Source organism: Peromyscus maniculatus, chromosome 14, assembly GCF_049852395.1.
Source record: "Peromyscus maniculatus bairdii isolate BWxNUB_F1_BW_parent chromosome 14, HU_Pman_BW_mat_3.1, whole genome shotgun sequence".
In the NCBI taxonomy this organism is placed as follows: Eukaryota; Metazoa; Chordata; class Mammalia; order Rodentia; family Cricetidae; genus Peromyscus; species Peromyscus maniculatus.
In genome coordinates this window covers 90,009,752-90,030,310 of record NC_134865.1, presented here as the reverse complement: position 1 = coordinate 90,030,310, position 20,559 = coordinate 90,009,752, and the positions used below count along the sequence as shown (strand labels likewise).

General features: G+C 41.2%; 1 protein-coding gene across 5 annotated transcripts in view; it reads left to right on the top strand.

Annotated features, from left to right (window-relative positions):
• Dnah11 (dynein axonemal heavy chain 11) overlaps positions 1 to 20,559 on the top strand; it is a 324,850-nt gene that overhangs the window by 91,710 nt on the left and 212,581 nt on the right. For 4 of the 5 annotated variants that reach the window (XM_042261290.2, XM_076551573.1, XM_076551572.1 and 1 more), the window contains 2 exons: positions 840 to 989; positions 3,998 to 4,231. In XM_042261290.2, coding sequence (XP_042117224.1) covers positions 840 to 989; positions 3,998 to 4,231 — 384 coding nt within the window. Of the gene's footprint in view, positions 1 to 839; positions 990 to 3,997; positions 4,232 to 20,559 lie in introns of those variants that run through there. The other variant, XM_076551575.1, reaches the window with a different exon arrangement.

Genomic DNA, 20,559 nt, shown 5'->3' with positions numbered 1-20,559 from the left:
GGGAGGCCTGTCATGACTTTTATTAGGAGGTTCAGTGGAGGGAGGGTGTGGCCCGTTCAGGGCTTATGTTTGGAGACCAGTTATATATTTTTCTTCAGACTGACCTCTTCAGACAAGTGCTACGCTTTGTCTCTTATTTTAACGTCAATTTGTCAAATTTGAATAAGGTCCATCATATTCAATGCATCAGTTTCCTTTGGAGAATGCAGGCTGTGAGAAGTGAGGACACAGAAACGTGGTCTTCATTAATGTGTCTTGGACCTGTGAATGCAAATTTGCCATTCAGTCTCAGCAATGTTGACTTGGAAATCTTACCTAACAAATCAAAAATAGAGAAGCATCATTCATTCCCTTTACATACCAAGGATACATGAAACTCAAAGTATCCCACCTTAAAAAAAATGATGTCATTAGACCCCAAACCATCAGATTTTGTCTAATTTGCATGCTTATTTCAGATATTTTATCATTGTTTCATACTTTAGACCAATAATATAAATTTGAATTTTAGAAATTTGATCATAGAAGTTCTAGTAAAACTTAATGTCCCCAGTTGTGGTGAACAGAGACAGGTTGGTAAGCATCCAGGCTCTGGATAGAAAATGATTTTGCATAGTGAATATTCACTAGGCTACGTATGATGGTGGGATCAGAATGCCTGGCCACATCTCTGTCAGCTTCATTTCAGGTATTGGTATTTTAATAATGACCTTGATTTTGAGACCATTCTGGAAATCTATGAAGAAAAGTTAATAACTTCATACAGCTTTTTTTTTTCTCAATTACCAGGGTACATGTGCAGTAGGAAACATTCAGCTCCTCTAATGTTTTGGTCTTAGGTAACACGCCACCTCATCAAACTCTTTGACAGCATCTCGGATCTGCAGTTTGAAGACAGTCCAGAAGTTCCCACACACAAAGCAACTGGAATGTTCAGCAAAGAAAAGGAGTATGTCCCATTCCAGGCCGGGTGTGAATGCATAGGCCATGTAAGATTGGATTTTGAGGTTTTCTATGCAAAGGAGGTAATTTTTGGGCATTTCCTCAAGGTTGAATTGAACTAGCAAGACAATTTAATTCCTGTCAAAAATCAGGAGGCTCCAGTTCATTCTGTGCTGGAGAGTGCTGTTCACTGTCTCCAGGGTGCCAAGGAGCTCCTCCCCTGTGCACAGTTTCTGCTCATTTAATTTTAGCATCCGGCAGGGTGTCCACGATGTTTGGAGTTCAGCTGACAGAAGGGACTCTCACCACTTGAATGAGCAGGACTCGGGATCAGAAGCACATGTAGCCTGGCTATAGATCTTTGACCAGTGTACCCTGCTTTTGCTGTCCCTCAGAGGCTGTGGGAAGGGAAGAGGCGTTGTGGCTGGACATTCTGATGTGAATTCTGTGAACAGCTGCTTGCTTGCATTAGTAAGTAAGGTTGGCAAAGTCAAGATCATGCTTTTTTTTATCCCAATTACTGTGCAGTTAGTTAGCTAAGCATGGTCTCTACTCTCATGGACAAATACCTAAAAACAACCTTACCAGTTATTCACAAGGAAGAGTCATTTTGCTATATGACAGCTTTAACTGCAGTCCGATAGTTTAGAAGGTGTCTTAGTTAGGGCCTCTGTTGCTGTGATAGACTATGGCCAAAAACAACTTGGGGAGGGAAGTGTTTATTTCATCTTATAACCCTCAAGTCACGTTACATCACGGAAGGAAGTCAGGGGAGGAACCTGGAGGCAACCACGGAAGCAGCAGCCATGGAGGAACATAGCTTACTGGCTAGTTCCTCATGGCTTGCTCAGAATACTTTCTTATGTAACTCAGTACCACTTGCCAAGGGTTGGTACAAACCACAGTGAACTGGGCCCTCCCACATCAATAATTAATCAAGGAAATGCCCTTGCAGGCTTACCCACAGGCCAGTCTGGTGAGAAAATTTTCTCAGTTGAGGTTCTGTCTTCTCAGATGTTTCTAGCTTAAATCAAGGTGATAAAAGCCAACCAGGACAGGGCTTGCACTCTTTCTGATAAAGTTTGGGAAGCTTGGTCTAGTCTACGGTGTCACCTTGTGAGTGGATTTTATCACCAGAGACCCTCTCAGGACCGGGACAGCCTCCTTGAAGTGTTCTCTGCAGAAATGCCATCGAAAACTTATTTTTACCAAGGTTCTCTTCACTCCTCTGTTACTTTTTAATATTATACCAGAGCACTCTGCCAAATGAAGGGGAAGCAGATGGCAGTATACTCTGATTAAAATATATTTTTGATCTCTTGGGCTTTTTAGGATATTATTATAGTGATTAGAAAAAGTCACCATAAACTATCTTGACAAAAGTATGCTGCTGTCTCTGCCTCCCCAGCAGACTGTTCATCAACTGGCATGGTACCCAGAGGGGGATCGTCTGACTGATGGATGTGGTTGTCAGTAGCAGGAACCCTTGATATTGGAAGATTTCATAGAGCTCTAATTTATTCTATAGAAACAACTTGTGCTAAAAATTTCTGAGCATATATGGCATTAATTTTCTAATTAGAAACCTTTGTTCTATATATTTTATAAAGATGCTTTTTGCTTTGTCTTTTTATGCTTTCCCTGCATTTTTATGATTGGTTCCTCCAAATTTAGTCTGTTAAATTTAATTATTTATTTATTAAAAGCCTATTATGCATCAGATTGGGCTTTTAGAGATCAGAAATGAAGAAGCCATGGCCCTTGTCTCATTGAAGAGATATATTGTAATAACCAGATGTGGTCATTTTTATCTTTGGATGGGCAGAATGTCAAGAGGTTTCAAACAGTCAGAATTTGGCCAGGACATGAAATCATACGATGATGTTGCTATTGTTGGCATAGTCATCTGAACATGGACTGGTATGTCAGGTTCCCTAATGGGGCTCCCGAGGACAGGCAGATCTGCAGAGGACATGCATCCCAGAGTACAAAGGAGATCCTCAATGACTGGTCTACTGAGGGTACTTGCTGCCTGATGGCATGAGGGGCTGTGCTTCATGATGAAGGCAGAAATACAGAACCCACCAGCTAGACTAGGGACCACGATCTTGTGAATGTTAATAAAGCCCAGCTATGAAGCCAGGAAAACCCCTCATAGTAAAAGACAGATCATGGCCAGGACCATGTTCCCTTTACTTCTCAAGAAGAAGATAGTCAGCTCACTCGGGCACCATTCCAGTTCTCAGAAGGTCAAAATGCTGCTGCCATCCTCAGGGAGCCAGGGAAAGAGATCAGTTGAAGCATCTTAATCATCTTCTGAGGCCCTTAGAATGTACAGCTATATTTCATTGCTAGGTTCTATTATATACAGTCTATACAGCCTCATAGTTACAGGACCAACTAGAAACAGATGTACGGCTCAGTATAACAAAGTACATCTGAGCAGCAAGGAAAATTGGCTAGAATGTATTTATGGGAGCAAAATGAACTGGAAGTGAAGTTTTTAAAAAGATTAATTTTCACAAGTCAGCAGTTGTCCTATCTCTTACACCATCATACTATCTAATTTCTGACAAGTGTGAAGATTGGAACCAGTAGGAATATAATTAAGATATTTACTGAAAACACTTTGGCTTAAGACTAAGCACTGTGAAGATTTTTAGAGGAGAACTTTTAGGAGAATAAAATGTAATCAGACGATACAATTCTTAAAATCACAATTCTGAAGGCTCTAGGCTCCAACTCATGCCTTAACAGGAGGTCTTGATGTTTGGCTTCTCAAACACTCAGTAAAGGGGTTCTTGTGTAGAACCCCTTTATCTTCAAAGCTGAGGAATGAATGACATCATCCTCTGTTTAGGAAAGCTGTTCGCCCACTTAGAGGTTAAGAAATTAGCTGTAATTTGGGGAGGAGAAAGGCTTGTGAGGGGAGAACCTTTGTCAGTCAATGGTGGAGTTTCCCTCTGAGTTCTCCGTGTATTTCTCAGATGGGCGACAGGAAGTCCATCTGCGGTTGCTGGAAGCCTGTACTACCACATTTCCGTTTTCTTCCAAGGTGGAAAGCTGGCTTCTGCAGCTTGAACAGACTATGAAGGAGACGGTGCGCCAGGCTATTGCTGAAGCCATCGCAGCCTATGAAGAGAAACCTAGGGAGCTGTGGATCTTGGACTTCCCAGCTCAGGTGGCTCTAACTGGCTCACAGATATGGTGGACCACAGATGTGGGAATTGCCTTCAGCCGGCTGGAGGAAGGCTATGAAACAGCCCTAAAGGATTTCCATAAGAAACAGGTACTTTTAGTTCTTTCAGATTTATGGTAGATAGAGATTGAACAGTACGTGCCCACTCACTTATTGCAGTGGTTCTCAACCTTCCTAAGGCTGCGACCCTTTAATATAGTTCCTCATGTTGTGGTGACCCCCAGCCATAAAGTTATTTTCTTTATTACTTCATAACTGTAATTTTTCTACTGTTAGGAGTCATAATGCAGATGTCAGATATGCAGGATATCTGATATCCTGTGAAAGGGTCATTCCACACCCAAAGGGGTCTCGACCCACAGGTTAAGAACTGACATAGTTTTCCATTAACTTTTGGTAAAAAATGGATTCTTGATTTTCTAATCTGAGGAAAATGGGGTGCTGTTTCCAATTTAATAAATTTAAAGTTGAAAGATGCAGATTAAAGAAGTGGCCAATTTCTTCCAGCGTGCTGGTTGATTTATTGATATTTGTGCTTTGATTATAACTCTGGCGTGAGGACATTTAAAAAAAACATTGCTATCCTCTCAGTATCCAGCTCTTGGTGGTCACTCCTGGAACTGACATCTTCCTTCAGGTCTCTGTTTGGTTCTCCCTCCCTCCAACTTGCCATTTCTTGATTCTCTGAATATTTATTTCTTAAAATAGTAAATGACATTCTGTGGATATGTGTTTATATCAGTTTTATTATTTCTAACTTGATGATTTCTTATTGTTTGTTTATTGTTGAAGATGAAGAAGAAAGTCCAGGGAGGGAAATAAAGCAAACAAAAAAGGTCCACTTTATTGAGAAAATATTGACAGCATTTGGCATGCAACCATCCAGAAGTTTTCCTTCGGTCAGCTAGCTATCTGTCTTTCTGTGTGAATGTACATGTGTATGTAAATAGATACTTGTAGCTATTCACCTGGAAACATACTTTTTGTTGGTAGATATAAAAAGAAGAACATCACTGTCCACATATTTTATACGTCGCTTTGCCAGAACTACTTCCTCCTGTAACTTTGAGTTTATTGGGGTTTGGCCCCAATGCTTCAATTTCTATTTAAAAAATTTTACTGGTCTTAAATGATGGGAATTTATATACGTACAATTGAGAACTTGTTCGATACATGTGTACACAGCCAAATCAAGCCATCTGACATGTATATTGACTGACTTCTGTGGTTGGAACATTCAGAATCTGTCTTAGCAGATTTTGAATACATAGTATTTTGTTGGCTGTTGTCCTTGTGATATGTGATAGGCTCTTAACTATATTCCTTTTCTCCAACTGAAAGTTGGGCATCCTCTGACTGGAATCTTCCTGATTCTCCTTGCCTCTCATAGCTGCTACTTTACATACTTTAAATGAGTTCTATTTTTTGTGTTTCATATGTAAATAAGCTGATGAAATATTTGTCTTTCTGTGCCTAGCTTATTTCACTTAACAAAACATCTTCTAGATTCATCACTGCTGTTTCAAATGACAGAAATGACTTCAGAACTCTAGTATACATACTTACCATAATTTCTTTACTCATTCATTCATTGATGGACATGTAAATTAATGGCATATCTAAGTTGTTATGATAATACTTCGATGAACATAGTAGTACAGATGTTTCTTTTAGCCCACAGACTTCATTCTTTTGTGTACATAGCCAGTGGTGGGATTGCTGGATCATATGCTAGCTCCAAGTTTACTGAGGAGCTGTTATATTGGTTTTTATAATGGCTGTACTGACATGTTACCACCAAGAAGGTACAAGGATTTCCTTTAAATTCTTCATTATTCTTACTTTAGTAGTTTCTTTCTCAGTGTTTTTAATCTGTTTCCTCCAAATTCTCTCATGTGTATGTGTGTGTTTGTGTGAGCAGCTACATATGTATGTGTGTGCATGTGTGCATAGAGGCCAGAGGTTAATCCCAGGTGTTACGTTCAGGCACCATCCACCGTGATGTTTCATTGGCGTTTGTTTTGTCTTTGAGACAGTGTCTTTTCCTGATCTGCAGCCCATGCATCAGGCTACGCTGGCTGGCCAGAGAGCGCCTGGGATCCACCTGTCTCTGCCTCCTAAGTGCTGGGATTACAAGCATGTGCCACATGCCTGGCTGTTTCATGTGGATTCTGAGGGACAGCAAACACTTGAGCATCAGAGCTGTCAACCCCCCAGACAGCTTTTTAAGTCAGTTTTACGCTGTCCAGCCTGTGGTTTCCAGCTTTTCCTATCATGTCCTATTTCAGAGAGCACTAATAGATTTACTTGGATCACAGGTTGCTGTCAGGGCTTGGTTTGTGTGCAGGATCTCTCTACCCTGAGTTGGGAAAATTGTGTGTGTTTTCCTACTATTTTTTTCAGGAGTTGTGGATTCTGTATTGGCTCTGGGGTTAATAACTCAGGATAGGTTTCCCAGTTACACTGGCAGGTATGATTTGAGACCTTGATTCATTTTATAGGACTTTTTCCCTTCCTAAAAGCCCAGGTACCTCAGGCTTTCACACAGTTCTTCGGAGCTAGGATGTGAAGGTTTTCCGGAGCCCTCTATTGGACTGTGAACCCCTGATGATCCTGACTGCTCAGTTCACACTCCTGCCCTTGTATAGACAGTGTGGGATCCACAATCTAAATATGATATTTCTGTTCCCGTGTGGCAACTGAACCTCTTCCTGCAGATGCTGAGTCTCTAGATACTACCTGAGATTGCCATGGTTGTAGGCTATTAAAATACATCCTGTTGCTTTGCCTTTGAGGCCTGGCATTGTGTCACCTTCCCCTCCCCTCCCCTCCCCTCCCCTCCCCTCCCCTCCCCTCCCCTCCCCTCCCCTCCCCTCCCCTCCCCTCCCCTCCCCCTCCCTTCTTCTCTTCTCCTCTCCCTCTCCCACCCCTTTCCTCTCATTATTAGTAAGGCAGTAACTAACCTTGCAAGTTTATGCAGCACATGTTCCTTGTTTCTTCAGAATAGATTGCCAGAAGTAAACATTCTGGTCAAACCCCTTGGAAGATGGTACAAATTTACCCACTAGTGTTGATGCCAAGAAGTGTCTTATTCCTTCCCTCATCAGCATAGGGTTGGCTGTTTCAAAAGATTATGACTAGAGCTGCATTCCTGTAGCATTCACTTAGCCAACTAATGAATTTAGTTTTCTTTTCTTAATGTTTTTGTAAGGTTTTCCATTTTTTTCAAGAGTTGTTGCATATACAGATACACATATCTATATGAGGTGTACATGAGAAGAACAAGAGGGTGAAGATTAAAAGTTATTATTGTATATGTATGCATGAGAGGGGGGCGGGGGGGGGGGGGGAGAGAGAGAGAGAGAGAGAGAGAGAGAGAGAGAGAGAGAGAGAGAGAGAGAGAGAGAGAGGAGAGAGAACATGCATATGTGCCTGAGTGAGCATGTCCGAGATTTGGTTGACAATTTGGGGAGTGGGTCCTTTCCTTTCGCCTTGTTGGGACAGGATCTCTTTTGTTTCTCCTGCACTTCATATTACAGAATTTCTGGTCTGCATGCTTCTAAGAAAGCCTCTTATCTCCACTTCCCATTTCACCATAGAAGTGCTGGATACAGATGCAGACCACTACATCTGGCTTCTTTTATGAGTTCCAAGGATTATCAGGCTTGTGCCACATTCCCTTTTAACCCAGGAGCCATTTCGCCAGCTTGTGATAAAAGCTTTTCTGAAACACTTCAGCACCCACTGGAGTGTTTGACAGAGTAGTCACATGGATGCCTTCAAGAGCATTCAGTTCTGCAACTGGTACTAACATGAATATTGGAGAAGAAAATGCTTGCATGCTGCTGATGTTGTGGTTAGAATTATGACAAGTGGATGCATTTCTGCTGAAACCCATTTGGTGATCTTCTTTTAAAAGTTGAGTGTAACTAAGACTGCAGAGATGACTGCCTCAGTGAGAAAAAAATGCTGCTTCACAAGTATGAGAGCCTGAGTTCAATACTCTGCCATGTAAACACTGAGCGTGGCTGCATCTGCATTAAGCCACAGAGTTCTGGGGGCAGAGACAGGGGAATTGCTAGGGCTTGCTGGCTGCCAGCCTACCTCTAAATTCTGTGAGAGACCTTGTCTCAGGAGAATAAGGTGGAGAATATAGGTGCAGGGTACTTGATGTCTTCCTCTCGTGTCCATATGTATGCACTTGGCACACACAACCACACATGCCCACCACACACACATACACACATATATACACTGCATATCTCTGTGTGTGCGTGCATGCTGGAATTCATTTTTAATTAAAATTACTCTTGTAATAGTGGGAGAAGCTTTTTAAATGAACTTCGGAACTTTAAAAGAGCTTAGTTTTAAAACTAGAGGTCAGAGTTGTTATTAACAGATCTGCCTACAAATGTTGTTTTTCCTGTTTCTGCTTGCAAATCAGTGAGATAAGTGAACTCAGATAATTGTTTTAAATTCTGTTTCTTTGTTGTCATTATTGCATGTACTATGGAATTAGATTAAGAGAACTCATCACACAAGGCACACACACACATCCACACAGACACAGCGCGCGCGCGCGCGCGCGCGCGCACACACACACACACACACACACACACACACACACACGTGCATGCACACACACACACGTGCATGCACACACACGTGCATACACACACACGTGCATACACATACACGTGCATGCACACACACACTTGCATACACATGTACGCACACACACACATGCATACACATGCATGCACACACACACACATGCATACAGACAGACAGCACACACACACACATACATGCATACACATGCACGCGCACATACACACACACACATGCACACAGACAGCACACACACACACATGCATACATATGCATGCAGACACACACACATGCATGCACACACACACACGTGCATACACATGCACACACACACACACACACACACACACACACACACACACGTGCATTCACACACACAGCCCTCTGGCTATGTGCCCCTACCTTGCTTTGTCAGAATTTTTGAAATAAGATAAATCAAATAGATTTAGATTTGATTCCTTGGATTTCAAAGTTCTTTGGCAAAAGTGTTGCTTTTGTTTTTTGCTTTTTTGAGGAGACTTGTGAAAGCTTCCCCTGCCCTTAGTATTGAACTGTACAGAGAAGCATTGGAAAGGGATAGGAGATTTTACACTTGAAAAAATTACCTGTGGTGTGTTTAGACTTCACCCAGAGAAGTGTGGATAAAACCATGACAAACAATGTGAAAGTAACCTCATTGCCGTCTTTCCCAGCACAGACGAAGAAATACTGTACAAAGAAGAAAAAGACTGTCATTGTGCTGCATAAGCCCTCCCTTTTAGTCCCTAGCTGAGAACTTATTTTAAAAAGCAAATTGCATACAAAGTTGATAGTTGCATTACTCAGCTTTTTGTTTCTGTGAGGGGCCGCTCGGCCCCAGGTCTCATCCCAGTCACTCAGGCAGAAGGTATGTGGATGAGCTATGTTGCTCACATTATGATTGTCAGGAAACAGAAGAAACAGGATGCCAGGGAGGAGCCTTCAAAGGTACTGCCCAGGGAGGAGCTGCAGCCTTCAAAGATAGTGTCCCCAGTGACCTACTTCTGTCCAACAAGCTCCACCATGCAAAAACTCATTTAGGTGTCAGTTCATCCATGGATTTATCCATGATTGAGGTTTGAGCCCTCATGATCCAATCACTAGGATTTTGTTTTCTTTGTTCTTTGAGACAGGTTCTCACTATGTAACCCTGGCAGTTGCCTGGCCCAGAACTCACTACATAGACCAAGCTGGCTTTGAACTCAGAGATCCAGAGTACCCTCAGAGTGCTCAGATTAAAAGCACTATTGCATTGAGTCAATCACTTCTAAATAGTAGGGCCAGCTAAGGAATAATCTTCCAACACTTCAGCCTTCTTTATATCTTTATCTATCTATCTATATATATATATATATATATATATATATATATATATATATATATATATATATGTCCTTATTTTGTCCTATACTTTATTATTACCCACATAGGGGAGCCCATTGGTCCTGAAGCCTACCTAGATACATTGAAACATAGTGTATTTTTTTTCTCGACTGTGTAAAAGCATGATCAGCTGCCCCCGTGCTTTGTGATCTGCAAGTACCTATAAATGAGACCACAAGAGACATCTGCTTTTGACTTCTCTCACCCAGAGCTGTGGTTGCTCCTTCCTGTCAGCAGGTTCTTCATCTCTGCATTGAGTCAACTGCATGCAGAATGTCTGTACTGGGTGTGCACAGAGCTGTTGCTTCTCCTCACTGGTCTCTAAACACCGAGGTGTGCCAGCCACTGGCATTGCATTTATGTCGCTTTATAAGTGATGTGCAGGTGACCTAAAGGAATGGGGAGGACATACATAGATTGTATGCAGATCCAATACCATTTACGTGAGAGGTGTGAACATGGGTGGAGTTTGATAACCAAGAGGAAGAGAGTCCTGAAACCACCTGCCTGTGGATACCAGAAGAGGACTGTCTGTGGGATAAATGTCATGTTGATGGAAATGCTGAACCAGATAATTTGAGAAATGCCTGGAAGTTAGCCACAGATGAAGCTGAAATGATTGATAGCTGAGATCAAAGAGTCATTTCACATACGCAGGCAAGAGGAAACTGTCGTCAGACAGACAGTAGTGTGCCTATTTTAACCCAGAGAGAGCTCAAATTCAGATTCAACAAGTATGAAAACCACAGGAGTTCTGTGGGATGAGAGGACTACACGTAGAAGAGCTGCAGTCTCTCCCCATTCCCTGTGCATTCCAGGAGATTACACTCTGTGTGGGGTGTGTGTGTGTGTGTGTGGTGTGTGATGGGGGGTCACAGATTGTCCCAGGGCAAAACCCCAAGAAATACATATAAGTCAGTGAGCTGTGAAATCAAGGAATTTTGCCTCTTAAGAGCAAGAACCAGACAACTTTTACTGAAGTGAAAGAACAAATTATAAGCATTTTGCTCTCACACAGCTGCAAGCTCTGATGTATATCTTATTCCCATCTCTGATGGGAAAGCATCCACTGGCAACATTGTAAATGAGTGAACATGACGAGTTATTTATAAGAACAGATGGCAGGCGATATCTGGTTCGTGGCCTATAGTTGCCACTGAGGCTCTAGACCCCATAGTAATTGAAGACCATAGAGTGAAAGATAAAAGTGGAAAAAGGAACTTATTTATATGTAGCCTGTTACTCTAATTTCATCCATTACCACAGTAGCTGGTTTGTGGACAGACCAACACAACAAATTTTGAGTTCAGAGAAAAAGGAAAAAAAACATTACAACATATGGATAAGGAAGGAAATAGCCTATGAGTTCATCCCAAAGAACGCACAATTGCTAGGACATGTAATGTTAGGGGATTAGCCATAGACGCAGAATTTTCTACACCTTTTATGATCAAAAGAACTTGATGTAAAAACCAGACAATAGTGAAATACGCAATATATAATGAAATAATCCTGTAGGTAAATGACATGAACTAGCATGAGTTCTTGTTGGGGTTTCCACCTAATGCTGGTGGACCACCCTGATGCACCTCACATTTCCACAGGTCTCATGAGCAGAACTGGCTGCCTTTTGTTCTTAGTATGTTTATTTAGTGAACAGAGATGAAGATAGAGTTGGCTCTACAGCAAAGGGCAAGTTGACTTATTTTCTGCTGTAATAACAAAATCTCTTCCTGGGGCAAAGGTCAGTCAAGTTTATTTTGTTTTAGGAAAGATCCTGGATCCCCTGAAGTCAGAGCTGTTCCCAGAGCTGTTCTCTCCTAGCCTGGCACTTGTATGTGTTGTGTGAACCAGCCCTATCATGAGTACACAATTCAGGAGCTCTAGGATTTCCTGTGCTGTTTCTTTGGGAAATGAATGGTGTTCTGTCTCCAACCCAGGAATCTGTCGTCTGCCATTGTTGAACTGTGGTAGGCTAACAAGTCAGCTTCTAAGTAAGGTAAATCTCAGGCCATCCATGTACCTTAATGCTTTTGAGATCCATCCATGTTGTTGTTTGTATTTGCTGAGCCTTTGTTTTGAGTCCTTAGTAGTATTTCATCATATCAATATACCGTAAGTTCTTCATCCATTCTATTAACTGGTATTTGTATTTCTCTTTTTTATTATTATTAGCTTTTAAAATTTATTTTACATACCAACCACAGTTTCCCTTCTCTCCTTTTGATCCCTCCCCACAGCTCCTTTCTACATTCTCCCCACCCCCATCCACTCCTCAGAAAGGGTACTCCCATGGGAGTCAATAATGCATGACATATCAAGTTGAGACCAAACCAAGCTCCTCCCCTCTGCATCAAGGCTGAGGGAGCCATCCCACCATAGGGACTGGGTTCCAAAAAGCCAGCTCATGCACCATGGACAGATCCTGGTCCCACTGCTATGGGCCCCACACATAGACCAAGCTATACAACTGTTACCCACATACAGAGGGCCTAGGTCTGTCCCAGGTCGGTCCCGTGTAGGTTCCCTAGCTGTCGGTCTAGAGTCCATGAGCTTCCAGGGGCTCTGATCAGCTGTCTCTGTGGGTTTCCCTGTCATGATCTTGACCCCTCAACCTTTGCTTATATAATCCCTCCTTGTTCTCTTCAACTGGACTCTCTTCAACTCAGCCCAGTGCTTGGCTATGGATCTCTGCATCTGTGTCCATCAGTTACTGGATAAAGTTTTCGATGGCCATTAGGGTAATCATCAATCTGATACAGGAGAAAGTTAGTTCAGGGACCCTCTCCACTATCGGCACAAGTCTTAGCTGGGGTCATCCTTGTAGATTCCTGGGAGTTTCCCTGGCACCAGGTTTCTCCCTAACCCCATAATGGCCCGTCTATCAAGGTATCTCTTTCATTGCTTTCCCTCTCTGCACCCTCATTTGTGGTGGTGCACACTGGTAGGATTTGCTGAAGGAGGCAGAGGCTGGAGGATCATGAGTTCAAGGCCAGCCTGAGTATTGTGCTTCTACTGTGAAACGTCATATTGCTTTTACATTCTTGAAAAAAAAAATACTTTTCTTGGAAATACATTTTTTTTTAATTTCTTCTGGGTAAATCCATGAAAGCAAAATTGCTTGGCAATAAAGCTGTGTATTTAGACATCAAAGATATCGAGAAGGTTCATTGTTGTTGTTCTACCTTCAGTGATACACAGGGATTCTAGATGCTTCCTCTACTTGTCCCATTTTCATGTTGTCATTTCTCTGTAATCACACCCATTCCAGGGGCCATCAATCAATATCTCAGCACATCTTGAACTTGAATTTCTCTAATATCTGAAGACATTGAACAGTGGCTTCATATTAATTACTACTCTGCCTTATGGTGTTACTCAATTTTTTTAAACATTTGAGTGGCTTTCCCTTTTTCTATTAATTCCAAGAGTTCTTACTTATTTAGGATTTAAATCCTTTGTCAGAAAAATGAATAGATCACTCATTTTCTTCTGCTACCCAGCTAAATTACTACTCCCATAATTTGAATGTTTTAATGGGAGTTGTTATGAATAGAAACTTAAATTTTTTATGTAATATACCACACTTTCCTCTCATGGCTGGTACCTTTTGTGTCATAGATAAATTCTGGTCCACCTAAAAGTCATCAGTGTATCTGCTTCTCTCAAGACGTGCGATGGTTCTTGGGGTCTCCATTAGAACAATGGCCTACTCATCTTTCCTCGTCTCTACTGAATTGACTTCCCACCTTGATCCAAAGAAAGTCAGTTTGTTCTCTCTCTCTCCCTCTCTCCCTGTCTCTTTCTCTGTGTGTGAGTGATTTCCAAACTTTTTTCTTCATCAATTTTTTTGTCTCTATGACAAACCCACAGTCTTAATTACTCTAAGATTATAGTAAACCTTGAAGTCAAATTTTTCATATCTCTTCTGTTTCTCCTCTCACAGTTGTTTGGACTATTGTAGTATTTTTAAATATGAATTATTATTACCATGGTGTTTATTTTTAGAAGAATATTTTAACCTAATTAAATTTTTATTAGACTGACCATAATTGTAAATACAAAGCTTAGGAGAATAGTTCTAATAACCTAAGAACATGGCACCTCCTGCAGGTTTTCCTCTTTAATTCCTCTGCAAGTCTTTTATAGCTTTTGACATAGGCATTTTATACATTTTCTCACTATATTTATTTATGATATTTTGATTCTACTTTATATACTAATTTAATTTTTAAATTTTAACTTATAGTATTTATGGCTAATCATGGAAATATATTGAATGAAAAAAATTTACCTTGCATCTTAGGAGTTTGCAAAACTTGTTTTCTGTGTTTAGTAATTTGTGTCTTTTGAAGTACAGATTTTCCAGGGTTTACTGTGTATATGAAGATGTCAACTGTAAGCAATGCCAGTTTTACATCTTATCTTCTGTTCTTTTATTTGTTCTTCATTTCCTTTTCTTGAGCTATTGCTTTGGCTACGACCCCTAGTACAGGATCGAAGTAATGAGACTCCCTTGACTTATGAACAATCCAGGGAAGAACAATTTAATGTCACAACTAATTTTGCTTTTGAAGATGTCCTTTGCTGTATGGATTTTCCTAGAAAGATGTAAACACATGCTTATTCACCTCAGGTAGGACACTGATGACAGGTCAAAGAAACAATTCCAGCCAAGTCTAGCTTTGTGAACCAATGTTTGTTGGTCTTACCAGGTCCATGGGAGAGGGGTTACTTTTAAGAGCATGGGTGATTCTCAAGCAGCTGCCCTACCTCAGGGTGGGTGGCATCTCTCAAATATGCATTCCTGGAGTTCCTGTTCATCTTTCAGGCAACGCCACCAAATAGCCCACTCCCCATAATTATTAATTACTTGTATAACCTAAAGGGAGAATATGGGTTTTCTAGTTTCCTGAGATCAATGAATGTTGTATTTTGTTAGCTTATTATTGAGTCTTTGGAGTGTCTGTTTTTCTGTCAAGAAAAAGTGTTTCAATTCAGAGGAGCCACAACATCCCAACCAAGGGAGAAATCCTTTCACCAGGCAGAGGAAATGTTTTCCATGACCACCTTTCTGGTCTTCCGGGATGACCATTTGATTTATTGGCTCTGTTGTAGTGATGAGTTTTATTTCTTTATTTTGTATTAAAGATTTAGCTTGGGCCCTCAAATGTGCATGCCCTCTACAGTGAGCAACACCCACAGTCCTGTGGAAAATTTTGAATATTAAGGCAACTTTGCATTCCTATATTATTAACTTTAGTTGGTTGTACTATACTATCCCTATTTTGAAAAGTTGTTTCTATTTGTTAACATTTCATTAATGAATCTGCCTTTGTTTATCACCATCATTTGTCAGTGTTTCTTATTTAAATATTTTATTTTTGAAAATTTTATATATATATATATATATATATATATATATATATATATATAATGAAATAAGATATCTATCCTTCCCATTGCCCTCCAGCCTCTCCTGTATTTCCCCAATATGTCACCTCTGAAACTTCATTTTTGTGTTTTGTGATAACCCACTAAGTCCAGACTTCCCATATGTGCATGAGTGTGGAACCATCCACTGTAGCATGGAACATTTATCAGTGGCCACACCCTCAAAAAAGAATGATACCTTCCTTCCATCTCCAGCAGACAGCTACACCAATAGTTCCTCAGTAAGGGATGGGTACCAAAGATACTGATAGGATTAATCTTGTACAAGTCACAGCAGCTATGAGTTCAATATTGCAATAGCAATGCCATGTCTAGAAGATGCCTTTCATAGCACCCTTCTTCATCTTCTAGCTCTTAAATCTGTGTCTGTGTCTACTGCAGTGTTCCCTGAGTCTTGGTGTGGTGGTGAGGAGGAGGAGGTGGAGGAGGAGTTTGATATAAATTTTCTATTTAGGACTGAACACTCAGTCTCTATTCCCAGCACTTGACCAGTCGTGCATCACTCCATTGACTGTTGCCCATTGGGGGAAAAAACAAACAAAGAAATACCTTCAACCAAGATTGAAAGCAGCATAGATCTATGGGTATAAATATGAATATTTTGAAGGAATTTGACATTGTGTCTGACCATTTAACAATATACTAGTGGGTACATCTTGGTTGGTAGGCTGATATTGAAGCATGTAGGGTCTATCTTTTCTCCCACAAAAGGCTGCATGACATTTTCGGCACCATGAAAGCTAGCCAGGGAAGCTCCCTGGTCAGTTTGAGACTGACTTTTCTATATCCTGCAGTTAAAATGTGAAGTGTCTTCCACAAAGATCTAATTGTGTAGTCATGGGCAATGGCAAGTATGTGTTGTTTTGGAGACCTCTGGGGCCTCCTTTAACAGTAACTCATAGTGAGGCATCCCATACCTTGTACTTTGAATTTCATTTAATAACCCAAGACATCTGGGAGTATCAGTGTCCACTTATGCATGATAATTCTGTTCAAAGATTTCTGTGGCAGTTTGAATGTATTTGGCCCCCATAATCTCATAGGGAGTGGCATTATTAGGAGGTGTGGCTTTTTTGGAATAGGTATGGCCTTGTTAGAGGAAGTGTGTCATTGTGGGGGTGGGCTTTAAGCTTTTCTATGCTCAAGATACTGCCCAGTGTCTTAGTTGACTTCCTGTTGTCTGCAAGATGTAGGACTCTCAGCTATTCCCCTAGCACCATGCTGCTGTGCTCCCTGTCATTATGATAATAGACTGAACCTCTGAAACTGTAATGGAGCTCCCTCAATTAAATGTTTTCCTTATAAGAGTTGTCATGGTCATGGTGTCTCTTCACGGCAATAGAAACCCCAACTAAGACAGAAATTGGTACCAGGAGTAGGGTATTACTGTGATAGGCCTGACCGTGCTTTTGTTTGGAGGAATTTGGACTTTGGTACTTTGGGTTTGGAAAACAGTGGAACGCTTTAACTACTGCCATACTAATAGGATCATGGAAGACAGAGGTGCTGAGAGTTCCTTGAAATGTCGGGAGCTCACTCAAGAGGTTTCAGAGAAGAATGTTAGTATGTTGCCAGAGACTGGTCTTGTGATACTCTGGTGAAGAAAGTAGCTGCCTTTTGCCCTTGTCCGAAGAGTCTGCCTGAGGCTAAAGTGAAGAGTTTTGGATTAATTCCAATGGCAGAAGAAATCTCAAAACAGCCTACTATAGTCTCTCATGTGGTAATGAAGATTTATAATGAAAAGGAGCAAGCTGAGCAGGGTAAATTTCAAAATGTAAATTTTGAGAAAAAAAAAAAAAAAACAAAACACCAGGAAGAGGAATGGAGCTAACTAAGTCTTGTGTTCAAGGAGATAAATGGATTAAGAAATTGAGTAAAGGCAGTGGTGACCTCAGGGCAAGATCCAACCCAGCTAAACTTCCAACTTGTAAAAAGGAATTAAAGAAAGCTTAGAACAGGGTATGATGATGCAAGCCTTTAATCCCAGCGCTCAGGGTTAAGGGAGGCAGAGGCAGGCAGATCTCTGAGTTTGAGGCCAGCCTGGTCTATAGAGAAAGTTTCAGGACAACCAAGCTTAGGGTGTGAAAGACAGAAAGCTGGTGAAGATGTAACTGAATGAGGGGGCCATGTTCCAGATCTAGCAAGCAGCAGAACTTGGCATCTTTGGCCAAGTGGTTCTGGGTTTAGAGTTAAGGATAGAAGAAACAGGTTATGGAATTTGCCTCTAAGGAAAGCTATTGAGGCCAGGCATGTGTCAGGAATGTCCCTGAATGGAGGCCTAGAGAGGCCATTGCATGAAGCTGTGAAGTTGAAGCCTGGATTGCCTTGGAGAACCCAAGGTGTTAGAGATGTCAGAGCTGGAGGATACCCGCAGAGGAGAGCTGCTAACAGGGAGTGGAACCAGTCTAAGTAAAAGAAGTGTGCTGCAGTCAACAACGCTGAAAGGAGTTGGAGATCTGAAGAGCATTTTAACATCAGACATGGAGATGCAGAGTTTGGAGTTTGCCCAGGTCGTTTTTGGTCTTTCTTTGGTCCAGTATTTTTTCACTGTGCTCCCTTCCCTACATTATATTATTGGAAGTATGTGATCTATTTTTTGTTTGTTTTGATTTTTACAGGGGATTATAGGTAAGAGATTGCATGAATCTCAGAGAGACTTTGAACTTTGAAGCATTGCTGAAACTGTGATAGACTATGGGGGTTCTTGAAGTTGGACTAACTGCATTTTACATTATCATGTTGTTACAAGCTTTTGGGGGCCAGGGAGTAGAATGTGGTAGCTTGGATGTAATTGGCCTCCATAACTCATAGGCAGTGGCACTATTAGGAGGTGTGGCTTTGTTGGAGTGGGTATGGCCTTGTTAGAGGAAGTGTGTCACTGTGGGGGTGGGCTTTGAGCTTTCCTATGCTCAGGATACCACCCAGTGTCTCAGTTGACTTCCTATTGCCTGCAAGATGTAGGACTCTCAGCTCTTTCTCCAGTACCAGCTCTGCCTGCATGCTGCCATGCTTCCTACCATGATGATAATGAACTGAACTCAACTGAAATTAAGGGAGTTCTGTCAATTAAGTGTTTTCCTGATAACATTTGCTGTGGTCATGGTATCTGTTCACAGTAATAGAAATCCTAAGACACCTTCTTTTTCACAGTTGTATTTTGAAATTAATTTACTAACTAGTGGATTTCCTTTTCATGTATCCTTAGTTTCAGTTAACCCACTCACTACCGCCGTCTACCTCCTCCATCCCTCTGCTCCCATCTCCGCTTAATCTTTTAGCCCTTACTATTCTTCCCTCTTCTTTGTCTTCATAAGTTCTGCTAACCCTCATCTTATATGTGAAAGTTGGATTGTGTAGTAGTGGGGTTCTATGTGGCTTTATACCCCCTTCCTTTGAGTGATTTCTTTTCCTGTAATAATTTTGCCAGGTGGTCAAAGCCTGCTAGCAAGGGTTGGAAAGTAGACATTTATTTTGTGGGAAAGTTTTTTACTAGATGTCACCACAAAACTCGGCCTAGAGTTTCCTTTGTGTGGCAATTTTATAATTAAATGTATTTTATGTATGTGCAGCTGTATGGCATTTGGGCTCTTGTAACAGTTTTAGAATTTATGTTTTTCCTCTTAAGTCAGGGGCTGGTGAAACAGAGTGACCTAGCTGAACAGGCCTGGTGCCTGTTGTCAGTGGCTGTCTTTGTGCCACCGTGGAGATCATGTGATGGACAAAGGCTGGAAATGATTACTGTCTGGTCGTTCTAGGAAGACTTGATCTTTGATCCAAGTTTTAAGGTTTTGTTGAGAGTTGGTTATGTGGTCTCAATATTGTCCACAGAACATGCAAAGGCCTGTCTGTTGTACTCCCCTTCCCGATGTTGTTAATTTGTATTGCCCTCCTCAGCCTTTCCAGGTATTTGCCAATTTTACTTCTGTTTGCTAGAAATGAACTTTGATACTATTATTTGATGCTCTTATTTTTTGATACTATTATTTTTTTCTGTTGCTTGATTTATGTTCCACTGATTTCCTTATTTTTATTGTTTTCTTTTATAATTACTGTGAGTTTGATTTGCTCCTCTTTTCAAGTTTCTTAAGGTAGGATCTTCAGTTATTACCTTTTGCATATTTTTGGGGGGGCTAGCATAAGCAAGAGAAGGAATCTTCAAAATTCAATGGAAAAAAATATCCACCAGAAACCTGAAAAGAAAATCATACTCAATGATGAAACACCAGAGTGTTTTCCTTTGTGTTAGAGATGAGGTGACTCTGCTCACCATCTCCATCTCTGATGGCTCACTACTGTGTTAGTGGATTTAGCAATACCATCAGAATACTGGGACAGCAAGAAGACAAATCGAGATTCCACAGAGTGGTCCAGTCAGTTCAAAGAATGTGGAACTTAGTCCTTTTATAATGTCTTTCTATGGCTTCTGGAAATGAAAATCTGCTGTTTCTGCTCTTGCTGAAGGTGATGTGGGCTTAAGGAAGAGAGATCCTTGCTGCTGTTTTTAGGAAACCAGCAACAACCAATGTTCAGTGCAGGTAGAAAGTGATCAATTGAGCCAGGAATTATACTGTAGGGCACACTTTGATTTGCTGAGCTGAAAACTCCAGTCTTAGCATTTCTGCAGAGCTGTTTCTCCAGGTTCCTGGCCTGAGTGTCCCATGCCCGTAGATCAGGCACCATCAGTGCAAACAAAAAGAACAGCCTTTTCTCTGAAAACCAAAACCAAAACGTCCTCTTACTGCTTTGTGTAAACCTGTAGTGTCAGGGACACGGTTTCTTACGTTCAGATGCCATCTTGATGCCATCCTGCCACAACAGCTGGGTCAGCACACATTGAAGATCAGCTCCCCATATATCAGGAACCACCTCTCCGACCTTGAGTTCTATACTCTGTCATCCTTCAAGGTCAGACCACAGCCATCCTGCTAGGGCAGTGGGCCCGCTATGAGAAC